General features: G+C 35.0%; 1 protein-coding gene across 2 annotated transcripts in view; it reads right to left on the bottom strand.

The window, feature by feature from the left end:
• Positions 1-13,148, bottom strand: part of Lgr1 (Leucine-rich repeat-containing G protein-coupled receptor 1) — a 37,043-nt gene that overhangs the window by 14,022 nt on the left and 9,873 nt on the right. For both annotated transcript variants that reach the window (XM_014241429.3, XM_070106555.1), the window contains exons 2-4: positions 8,394-9,101; positions 3,607-3,758; positions 3,440-3,514 (exon numbers count right to left, since the gene is read on the bottom strand). In XM_014241429.3, the coding sequence (XP_014096904.2) occupies positions 3,440-3,514; positions 3,607-3,758; positions 8,394-8,858 (692 nt within the window). In that variant the 5' untranslated portion in view covers positions 8,859-9,101. The remainder of the gene's footprint in view (positions 1-3,439; positions 3,515-3,606; positions 3,759-8,393; positions 9,102-13,148) is intronic.

The raw sequence follows: 13,148 nt of genomic DNA, 5'->3' as shown, positions 1-13,148 counted from the left end.
CAAGTAAAATTAAGTAAAATGTATATTCTATTAAAATCGTATTCTGTTCAGTACTGTCAATATTCCAGTGAAACTTTTAAATATATGAAATGCGTAAAGCGAAAAAATAATGTGTAACGTACCCTGTAATGTTCTCTGTAGTTTTAAAAAAGTCTGATCTAAAAAATTTAATCTGATATTGTAGTATTCGAATAATAACTTATGCTAAATTTTCTGTAGATATGTATCTTGTCAGATAAAAAGTTTTTCATTTTACAACTTCAGTTTGTATGGCAGCTATATGTTATAGTGGTCAGTACCGGCGGCTCCGAAAAATGAACAGGTTCAGTAACTCAAAAATAGATGGGCAGCGGATCACGCTGAGCATTTCTACGAGTATTTATATTTTATAGGGTCTTTGACGTTTCCCTCTAAGTGGAAGTATTTTTAATTTTACCATGAGTTTCATTTTCAATCGGAATCTTTCACTTTCAGATTGCGTTGAATTTCGATCGAAAATTTTTCAAACATAACATCACTCTATCGGTAATGTTTATTCCGGAATTTACTATAAAATATCATAATTGTGGATGCCATATACGAATTCCACAAGGTGTTTTAAATTACTGCTAAACTCACAATAAGACTACCTGTAATTAGCCACCAGGGAAAACATTCACTTCATTCCTCCAACATTAATGAAGCTATCTAAGGGTGCCTGCAGAGTGGACGCTCGAAAGCGTAAAGCTGGTTTTGATCAGCGCTCATCAATTGTAGGTACCGCAGAGTGGATGCGAGATTTAGCGCTGATTTCCGCACGTACTTTGCTATTATCCTCGACAATGTGTACTTTTCTTTTTAAATCTCGTTATTTTATTTGCTCTTATGCAGGTGAAAAGAGAAGACATGGAATCATCAGATAAGAAATATTTTGCATCCAGGTCTATGCTAAATATGAAACAAATACAACGTTTGTAAAACATCCATAAATACCAAACGAGATAAATTCGGCGAATTTCACCATTTGTATAATCGTGCAATCGTCAGCTTTGCGCTCGGCTCGCATAAACCTAACATTACAATATTTCTTTGCCGAAGATTTTGCATCCATCTCAAAAAATTTCAAACTAAATTCGACCCGAATTTTGCAATCCTCTTTACTTGCTCTGTTCTAATGCAAGTGTAAAATCTCATAGTTAATCAGCTTACAACGTATGTTTAAATTAATGCAATTAATTATAAAGTCCCTGAAATGCATAACTAAAAATTTTTGAACATTTCAGTAAATATTTCCAGTTACAGAAACTTTAATGCACCAGGGCAACGTTCAGCAAAAGTAAAAAGATTCGTATCGAAAATATGTAGTTGTTTTTATTTCAAGAAGTAAGGAAAGGCTAAGCTCGGCCATAACCGAACATTTTCTACTCTCGCAATTTGCATGGAAATAATCCATGGGAAATACTTTCAGCTCAAAAGTTGATATTACAAAATATTGCTAGGATCACTATTAATTTTTCGATGAAACCGAATGTATTAGCATCAAATTTGGTAACCAACTAAGTTATATTAAAGTTAGTGGAATCACTTAGTGTCATTACTACATTTGGTCTCTCCATTGAACCAATAAGGAAGGCCTAAGTTTGAGTGTAACCGAACATTTTATACTCTTGCATCTTGCAAGAATCAAAGCCGGCTAAACACTTTCAGGGATTGGCAATATTGTTAACTGTACCGCAAGGCTTCAACTTTATTGTTCGACGAAATCTTGTATGGGTTACAGTCAAATTTGGTATCATATTAACTTATTTTGAAGGTCATAGGCTCTCTTGGTTTTATTACTATATTTTACTTCCCGTCAGCGAAAATTATATTAAAATATAATATTAAAATCATCCTCAAATGGGATACATAATTAACACATATTTTTAGAAATAAACTATAGTGCATCTATTATTATACGTTCAGTTAACTTTGCTAAGATATTTTACAGACTGCCCGATATATACAGTATAAAGCTCACCGGATGCTTGAAAATGTTATATAAGGTATATGTAAGAAAGGGGTAGTATTGAACCGGTTTTATCTTACGCCTGAACGACGTTTACAAATCGTTCAACTTTATTATGAAAATTCACGTTTTGAAAAGCATGTGTTTCGCGCGCTTCGCTAAACTTATGGTCAACATAATCAGCATACTGAGCTTAATATTCGCAACACCATCACCCATCTGAGACCCAGCATTCATTACAGGATAATTTTCGACCAAATAGATCACGTCCAGCACGCAGTGAAAAATATATAGCGGCCGTGGCTGAGAGTGTGTACGAAGACCGTGGAAAGTCAACTCGGACTGACGTATGAAACGACTTGAAGCATTTTACGTCGAGATCTTAAATTGAAAGCGTTCAAAATACAGCTTGTGCAAGAACTGAAGCCGCTCGACCTTCCCAAGCGGCATCGCTTCGCTCTATGGGCTCTTGAAAAGTTCCAAGAAGATCCGACGTTTTCGAGCCAAATTTTGTTCAGAGATGAGGCCTATTTCTGGCTCAATAGGTATGTGAACAAGCAAAATTGCCGCAGTTGGTACATATTTCTTCAAAAATGATGCCGGTGAGAACGTAACCGTCAATGGCGACCGTTATCGCGCCATAATAACCGACTATTGAATGCCTGAAATTGAAGCACGTGATCTCGGCGATATTTGGTTTCAACACGACTGCGCCATTTCCTAAACATGGCATCAATTCCATTCATCGATTTATTGAGAGTACACTTCAGTGAGCAGATGATTTCACGTTTTAGGCCGGTGGATGGACCACCAAGATCGTGTGATATCACACCGTTAGACTTTTTTTTGTGGAAATATGCAAAGTCTAAAGTCTATGCGGACAATCGCGCTTCGATTCAGGTCTTGGAGTAAAACATCACGCGTATGATTCGCCAGTTACCAGTCGCAATGCTCTTAATTTATGGTTCAGTTGTAGTATTTTATAATTTTTTGATTAACGGCATTTTTTGGGTATGAAAATCCGATCCGATTTAGCCAATCTGCAACACAAGTCTTTTCATAGTGCCAAGGAATAGGTGTACCAAGTTTCATCAACATATCTTAATTTTTACTGAAGACGTACGGACTTACAATCACCAGGAATTAAACACTTATTTTCATATATAGATAGAACTCTACAGCTATGGTACAAACCACCGTTAGGGCAACAGAACTATTATACTCAATAGCATCATGTTGCGAGAGTATAAAAATTAGGGTAACCGTAGTCACCGATTGTGTTTTATATAATATATTATATTATTACTTCTCTATCGCTCTATCATTATTGGTTTTCTCACATTCAGCTGTTTCCGTGCGGATATTGTACCACCTTATGCTAGACTTTATGATTTTATACAGCTATTTATGCAATTAAATGGAGAGCATTACCATGTTGCTTTATGTACTCACATAGTTCGTAGCAGCTTAAGGCCGTCAAATGCGCCGTCTTCGATGCACTCCAAATGCTGCAAGTCCTTCAGTATACTTTTTGTATTGGCAAAGTGTGCGAATAAGCATAAAATGAAATAGAACAAAATAAGGCTCGCGGTTCTTGTTGACTCAATGTCCCTACTTACAAATCCTGCAACGAAGCGGCATACTTCTTCAGACCGGTTGTACGAACGCGTGGCAAACCTGCCGATGCGATGCTAAGCCTTTGCACCGGCACTGTCAGTGTTTGTGGCACACGCATTAGCGCTTCACCCACGCAGTGGCACTCGATTTCATCCTGCAATATGAAAGTAAAAATTCCAGGTATCTACATATTTACTTGTAAATTATTATTTAAATACAGATACTAAGCTTCCATTCAGCAAATTGCTAAAGTGATGTTGATAATATTTTTGTAAACATTATTTAATTAGAACAATTCTTCCGCCGGCGTGAGTGCAAATGGGTAATTAAAAGAACCAAATGTTTATGTGTTATCGGGGAGCTCAAAAAGTTAGAAGTCTGTAACAGACTTTGTTTTCAACAACTTTTCTCTAGCGTTATCAAGATAGCATTCTTACCCAAATCCAATCAGGATGGAAATGAGCAGGTGTTCCCCTGACTTTGTGTATTCGGGCCTTGGATCTATAATCCTCACGTGAACTCAGTAAATGTTGGTCAGTAATCAGCACTTGTGGGGTTGCGAAAGCCTTCTGGCCTAGAGTGGAATATTGAACTCTAGCTATTAACAAGGTTCACATGACCGCAATAATTGGACACTGTCCCATTGACATTCACGTGGCACTCACTTGTCAAAGTTACAGCGAGGAAAACGAGGTACAAACATCAGCATTTCGGTTGCCATACTTTTTACACCTTAATAAATTTGTGGCTGGCTCAAAACGCTTTATCGATATGCGACAGTCTTATTTATCCATATCCAGAAGTTCTGGACAACGGACAGTTGTCTTTAGCTGCCTATGTGGAATTATTCGTGGCCTCACGTAAAATCAGCTTATTTACCTAAATTAATTTTATGAAATCGAATTGGCCACATATTTTTGAGTATGTACTTGTAGCTCTTCGTTGAAAGTGGGCATAGCATTTGAAGTTTAGTAAAAAAGTTTCAAATTAGTATTTTTTCCAAGCGGAAACATTTGTGTATCTGGCTACTAAAGTACATATAATCCAAAGTTCTAATGAATAATAAAACATATTAAAAACGAATAACGAACTCTATTTAGTTCATTTATTCTTATGTTATAGGCGCCTTTAAATGCATCATTAAGTCCATTGCACTGCTATCTTTTATTGCATACGCTTTCCGCCTACTATTCCACAGACGCGCAGTTAATTTAATAATAATGTACTGAAATCTATTTCGATTGAACACATTGGTGAATTAATGAAAGATACGTTAGTAATTGAATAGCTCTATTAATTAGCGGTAGTGTTTGCAGCTCATTACCTTCACTCGATGCATGGGAGCGAAAGGAGATAGAATATTAGGGTTACACGCTTTGATTCGGAACATTCACAATTTATGCTTATTCGTTCTGTGTATTCTAAAATAGGTTATCTAGTCAGAGAAAATATAGACGTTTTGACTAATCTTTTGTGGGGTCTTTGCGGTTACATAAATTTGAATGATAACCACTCTTATCGCTGAATCCTGATCTGAATCTGAAGACAATGTACAAATAAAACAATCGTGTGAATTGAAACAGGCGTTGCCAATTCGAAATGGTTGTATTGTTGAGACGAACTGGCAAAAAAAATTTCTACAGCAAATATAAATTTCCTAATATAATTATGATCATTGCTTTTTATTAACTGTATTTATGTATTACTTGATAGAGAATTCTTTTGGAAAGGAAATACTTACAGGCTTAAAGCAACACATAGATTTTATAGCACAAAAACTGACTTTTAACATATTTCAAAAGTTGTCGCTAGTTACGCACGTCCTTTAAGTAACTGATTCTTCTTTGCACAATTTTGTTACACCTTTAACATACTAAATATTATATTTCTGATGTTTGCTGCAACAAACTCAACTAACGGTTGCATTTCTACCCAGCAAGTCGCGACTAACCGAACCTTCATGCATTGAAAGAATTGCATTTCTAAAAACAGCTTCATTTCTCTCCTTACTCTCTGGTAGTGATAGCTTATTCCAAGTATTTTATTCTAGTAATCACAACTACAAATTCCGCCAATTTATTACGGAAGCACCCTAGTGTAAAAGTAAATACGCACACGTATTCAAATCATAAGCTTTCCAATTGCTTTCAATGTTGTTCCATTGAAATATCTCTCTACATGTGTTTAAACTTTCTGATCGCTGATGGTCGAGAGTGCCGCAGCAGGTTGCGAATTCATTCTAGTGCACTTTCCCAAAGTTTTCCTCTTGAAACTTTTCTTTGACAGCCACTTGTTCCGCATTCTAGCACATACTGTCAATTTGATAACTGTCCTCTGTAATAAAGTTATCGCATACATTTTCCACAACCGCAACAAATGAAAGTGTCAAGAAATATATTCCCAGTACACCTTCCTCTTTTCCGTACTCTATGCTGCTTGACTTGCCCCACAAACGCGCACGAAGTTTGACGCCAGCAAATACCAATGATTTTCCGTCCTAGCGGCGAAGTAGAATGAAGGCAATTGGCAAACGTTAAATGGGCGTTGGTAAAGGTCAAATTGTTGGTTGCTTTTTATGTCTTAAATTTTCCTATTTTCGAAATTTTTTATTTCCGGCTATTGCTTTTATGAAACTCTCGCCTGCCCGTACTTACACGCCACCACTGACGACCGCAGACATGGACTGGAGGCGAACTTCAGCAAGCAGGACACATAAATTATCTAAGTTCAGACTCTTTCTCATGTGTACTTAGTGATTTGTTGTCGACACATTTCATTTTATTGCAACCCAGTGTAGTAGACAAAATAATGGAAACAGGGAATAAAATAGTTTCAATAGGGGCAACTAATCCAGTCATGTATTTATTCTTAAGGTTTCTAACCAACTGTAGATAGTTTTAGGATAATTTTTGATGTTTTCACTATTTCGAGAAATTTTCTAGTTTTACCCTGAGGCTGATTTTTAAACATTTTTGGACCTCAACAAAGTTGTTTAAAAATCTTTTCGTTATCACATCGAGTTTTTTGGCGGTTCAAAGACTATTTAAAGATAATAATGGAAAATCTTTGGAATTTCGTAGAGAATAGGAGAAAACAAAACATAATAGCGCATTGGTGCTTATGAATGAACAAGGATTTGTATTTAGATACATGGTTCCACACCTTATTTTCATCAAGCAAATTAACACACATGTTCTTGCACAAATTCTTAGAAAAAGCTTAAGTTTTTAAAAAAGCTATATTAAAAAGTTAATTCTAAAATATAATATATCCAAATATATTTTTCGTCTTCCGATTAATACATAACATTATTAATCAGAATGGGTATTTTCTCATATATGACAAATAGATTATTAAGGAGGGGTGAAAACCTTAAAATGTTTTATTTGAATTTATGTACCGTTATTGTGGCACAGAGAAGATGTTATAATAAATATAAGTTTCCCTTTCGGAACTTTATGCAAAATTACTTAGTTTGGATTTTGCGTTTTTTCCTGTAAGCTATTATAATAATTGCACTAGCCCAACATACTTAATGCAATTAGCTTTTTGCGGCTGCTTAGTAGCGAACAACGATCGGTTTTGTGAAGAATACATGCCAAATTGGTTGCAGTATGACCGCCCGCTAATCAAACAAAAGACACATGGTGAATCGTTGCAGCAGGAAATGGCACAGACATCAGCGAGTAGGATTCTTGACCCATGTACATACTAAGTAATTTAATTTATAAACGAATGATAAAGTAATCGATTTAGTTTAGCTCCATAATAAAATATAGCGGTGAACAGGCTCCCGTGATAAAAATATATAACAAATATGTATACATACATATGTGGATAAGTATTTACTTATACATTCCTGTAACATAGAAAAAGCTTCGGAAAGGCAATGTGATACTTTCAATACTTTCAATTACTTATTGACTAGGGGAAGGTGTGTACATACTAAAATATATATACTTGTACAATAATTATGTGTATGTGTTTACAGATGTTTGTCAAAATTCAACGTAAGATGGTATATTGAGCGCCAAGCTATTCATATAATTTTATAATTTTTAAGAAAACGTGCCAACTCAATTTCATAAATATATCACAAATTTTGACCAACTTAAACGGTTTAAAGTCATGTGAAATGTCGGTATCTTAGAGCTGAGAAACGAAAGGGCTGACTGAATTCATTTTTGACATTCCGCAAGTATGTTTGAGAACTTGTTTTCAAGCAATTCTATAAATATCTAAATATAAACATATATATGGAGTAAAGTCAGCCGGAAGGCTCCCTCAATTTCCTTAAAATAACTAGCACATTAGCGGATATATGTGCTATAAAGTCAACTGGAAGTTCGAAAATCTTTATATTAGGTATATGGGGGATAAAGAAATATTTTCACCGAATTTTAATAATATAACTCACAGATTGACCGAAAGTCAGCCATACGCACTAGGGCCACGTATTCGTTATGTGAGGGCTTGAACAGTTTTGGTCTGATTTCGACAAGTTTTGGGCGTTTTTGTGCAAAGTTTTATCCGGATACATTGATTGGTTTTTGATTTATGTACTGGAAAGTGAAAGAATCAGATGGAATTTAAAATTGTCTTATATAGGAAAAAGGTGTGGTCTTTGTCCGATTTCACCCATTTAGTTTTGGGTAATACATACAATCTTTAGGTGAACAGAGCTATTATACATACCATACTATGTAGCAACATGTTGCTAGAGTATGTACGCACATATCCATTAATATAGTAAAATTTAAGATATTTGCTTAAAAGTCGCAGTACTCACTTGATTTGTAGCGTTCCAGCAACAACATTGCCATCCCGTGTGCGTAGCCGACCCTGGTCGGTAGCCTTGTGTACTCACATTTGAACCAATATGTAGAGGATGCCGTGTCCACAGATCATTTACCGCAGTGCTGTTGTGTGCAGTGGTGACTTCGTTGCCATTGTCTCTATTCGAGCTATTAGCACTAGGTAATAATAGCTCTGGTGCAATGCCGATCAATGCCCTATCGAAGCCATATTGCATGTCGTAGCAGTTATTTAGCTGTGCGCTTTGCTCCTCGGCCTGTCGCCTATGCGCGCAATGGCAGCAACAACAACAGTAGCATAATAGCAACCATAATACCGGCAACAGGCGAAATAACGGGTACATACGCATCTGCAAAAATAACTTGTGGAAGCGACGCCGGCGACGCCAGCTGGCACTCGACGTTTTCGCTCTGGGATAATGCTTGGGGGCGCGTCTCATTATGCCGATGTCACTTTGTTTGGAATCATCATCTAATTTTGCATGTGCCTTGTTCTTGTTTTTATTTCAGTCGCAGCTGGCGCTGTGCGGAATCTTTTTGTAAATGTAGTGTGGCTTTTATGTCCTTTATTTGGATTATCTTTTATGGCATTGTAGTAGCGCTTTAGCCATTCTGATACAGGTAACATTTTCATTGCCAATTATTCTTTGGGGATTGCTAATTTTAGCTATTTAACTCTCGATCTGTAAAAGAAATAAATATTATGAAGTAAAGAAGAGCTAAGTTCAGGTGTGTGTAGAAATACCCTGAGGTGGTGATTTTATATTAAAAAATTTTGCGAAAGAATTCAACACGCATTATAACTTATTAGCTTATATTATAAGGCATAGACTCACTTAGTTATATTCTGCATCATGTCAACGGTAATTATATTAGAATCATTGTTAAATGAGATATACATAGGTATGTGTTATAAACTCAACCGAAGTTGCTAAGCTGAATATTTTGGGTTGATTTGGAAAACGCCAACCAAAGGCCCGAAATTCATTATATTAGGGTTATGAATTTAGGCCAAGGTTCAATTCAAATTCAGTGCTAAACCACAAAATGCTTTCACATATTGGACATAAAGACTAACTAAACTCGTTATATATTGTATATGGGGCCTGGGTTATTGAGTAGAACGGTTTCACACATTTTTATTCGTTCACTTAATTTTGCCAAGATATCTTATATATTGACCGATATATACGGTAGTTTACTTGCCCTTAATAAAGTTTAAACTTCTTACTTTAGTTATATGGCAACAAGGGGAAGTTTTACTTATATTTTATCCATGTTTGTCACTTTCAAAGTACGCCCGCGGGCTTTAGAAAAATTTAAAAAGGGCAATATTGGTCACTGATTCGACATCCTTTTTTGGAGGGGAAATTGCATTTATGCTGTGTGGTAAACAGTGATTATTCTCATTCGATGGCAACTGCCAATAATGTGTTTAACGAGTTTCACCCTGGTCGCACAAAATTTGAGTCGAATGAGGAGGTCATCGCCGTCACGCAGACCTAGCTTGTTGACCTCTAGAAAACCTGTTTTTCAGTAGGGTAAGATCTAAAAGGGATTATGTTTATAAATAAGTCTTCGATTTCCGAATTTTTTTTTTCTCAATCGATTTGAGATGCCGAATTTGCCAGGAAATTTTTTCTAATGAAAACTTTAATTATGATTAAAATCGATTTTGTGTGCTATTTAATATGAAATAAATAATATGTGGAAGCAATTTAGGGAAATGTTATTGAATATAATAGTGAAAAATATAAGTGTAAAATTCTGTAGAAATCGAAGAAACTAAATATTTGAAAATCTTAGACTGGTCTAACACCTTAAGTTATTTTAAAGGCAAAAGCGCATTACATATTTTTAAATTAAGACACAAGATGAAATAAATGAAATTACCCTGAATAGGATATATTAAGTTTGCCATGAAGTTTGTAACACGTTGGAAACGTCGGAGACGCATGACGAGCTGAGGCGATTTTGCCATGTCCGTCTGTCTGTATAATTTTGCACACGTCCTCTTCTCCACAAAAATCTTAAAAGAAATTGTTCAGAAAGTTATTAAGTGCTTGAATGGGCAACCTTCATAAAATGCGGCATGGGTTATTGTTTAAGATAATATACAAAGAAATTGTTTGGATCGGATTGTTATTATATATATAGCTGCCTTACAAACGGACCGTTTGCGCTTTTTATTGTTTTAATTTAATTTAGATATCAACAAATTGGCGTTAAAATTATATTGATACTCACTTGGGATTTCGAATTGCAGCCTTTTAAATTTTATCGCTGCATGAGCAAGTATTGAGCCACGGTACATACCCTTACCATACACTAGAATGTTTCTATATACCTATGTATATTAGAGTATAAATTTCATATTTAATATACTATGTTGTCATCAAAAACCATGTCCCAAATCAATGCAATCAGAGAAACTATCACTAAAAATAGCCGAAATGAGAAATTGCACCTAAATTATTTAATTCCAAATATTGATAGCAATTATACTACAATCATCCAGTATGATCAGTTGGAATATAGATAAATATTTACATATATGTAGATATGTATATGTGCGTGGTTATATCACTGCATGCGGGTGAAAATGTTATTTACTGACAGCTTTTTTGTGTTTGCCATCATTAAACGACTAAAGTTAAACAATATTTGCACCAATTAACATAAGGCCGCTGAAACAACAAGAATTTAATCTCACAAACAAGGTACATTGTACACTAAGATGCACGTACATATAAATTAAGCACACAGTAATATTACCTTCGGCAAAATCAACTTGCATAAACTAGTTATTTTTGAAATAGTCTGGGCCGCTAGCCCAACTAGTCAGCCAACTGCCTTTTACCACACAAGCAACGGTTTTTTAATATGACAATGTCCTACAAACTGTCAAGTGTCAGATTTCGGTCAGAAATATACTAGCATCATATTATTTATAAAAAAAAAAAAATTTTGTTGAATTATGCAAAACCACTAACTTATTTTTTTAAATTTCAGATTTTCCATTTTAGTATTATATTAAAAATCAGTTCGTAAGAGCTTACAAATTGATATCCAGCCAAAAACTGCTATTGTATGATTATGTTTGTGATCGAATAGAACAACTATAATAAATTGTCCTTAAATTGTTAAAAATCAAATGCTTTCAACACTAGTTCAAATTCTATAGGGAAACTGAAGTAGTAAACTGTTACTTTTCTTTACTACACAGTTCGATGCTTGACGGCAAGGATTTATTACTTATGCAGTATTTTATAGGTATATTTTTATTGTGTAAAAATATATTCCGTTCGAATGAAAGAGACCCGATAGAGATTTATAACAATTGCTTTAGTATTAGCAAATATTTGGAGTTCAAACGCGGAGTACAAACGGAAACTAAATCTCGTGAGTCCCATGAGAGTGTGGTTGTTGTGGGCCTATGCGGGGTGAAATAATTAAAATTAAATATTCCTCCAAAGTAGTTATTTTTTCGATATAAACATATGTGAGAGCCATATAATTAAACCAATGGTAAATAATATATCCACAATATTTGTAACCAAAACAAAAAATTGGCTTCACCGAAAATAATGTTTCTCTATAATATTTACGTTAGTCTCACGTGAGATTCGTGTTATCGTAGTGGATTACTAGGTAAATATCGTTAGGTTGCACAACTATTGGTAGCCTTCTTCTTGTTAATTGACGCAATTATTAGCTACGCTATTTTAACCATGAAAGGTTCTCGGTCGCTTTGTAATAGGGTTTGTAGATTTGCAGAGAAAATTTCTAGCAGGATGCTGGTTGTGCTGATAGATGTAGTATCCTTTGAGCAGTGTTCATATTTGAAATAATTTTATCTGGTAATTTAAAATTTTTTTGCTGTTTTTGATTAAAGCATCAATTAAGTGGCCGGTTAATGCGTTCTAAAATATTTCTTCAAGTATCTCATCTTTGGCATGATAAATAAACTCATAAATGAAGTGAATGGAAGCCTAATTTTGACATCAGGCTACCTAAGCGACATGGACGATCGGTCGGCAATATTTTAGTTTAGTTTCTTCCAGTAAATTCTTTGTGGAGTCTATCGACTAATGGCGTTTATTTGAGTTTCGGGAACAGATAAAGCTGATCATAATGCAACAATGGCGAATATGAGAGACAGCACTGTTACTATTTGAAAACAAAAAAAAAAGTTTCCAAATATTTTTATGTCTGTTGCTGACAAATACATAAACCAAAATGTTTTAGTCCGATCCAATTTATATAGCAAGTGTCGCTATTAGCACTCATCACAATAATAAGTTCGATGAGAAGATGTATATATGTTAATAGTAGTTTTAAAGCCTAAGGAGCAATTTTCTATAAAATAAAAGACTAAATACTGCGATGAAGACTTCTAATGATTATACTCTCGCAAACATTATGCACAGATCAGTAATACTTTTGTTTAATGCCAATACTAGATGAAATCGGTGAAAATCTTGTTCGCCTTTGAATCTTGCAAATTGCGACCGTATTGAATTTTCGTCTGCCCACGAACTTACCTGCTCAAAGAGAAAACATATAAATATACTAGAAGATCCGGCCGCGCGTTGCAGTGGCTATGGTATACAGAGTACAATTGTTCCTATTACGAATTACTATAAATCATAAGAATATTTGCTTATAATGTTATAATTTTAAATTGGATGGATCAAGGTTCCCTCACCCTATATCCCCTCCAGCTTTGG

Source organism: Bactrocera oleae, chromosome 2 (genome assembly GCF_042242935.1).
Source record: "Bactrocera oleae isolate idBacOlea1 chromosome 2, idBacOlea1, whole genome shotgun sequence".
NCBI lineage: Eukaryota > Metazoa > Arthropoda > Insecta > Diptera > Tephritidae > Bactrocera > Bactrocera oleae.
This window is presented reverse-complemented; position numbering and strand designations above follow the sequence as displayed.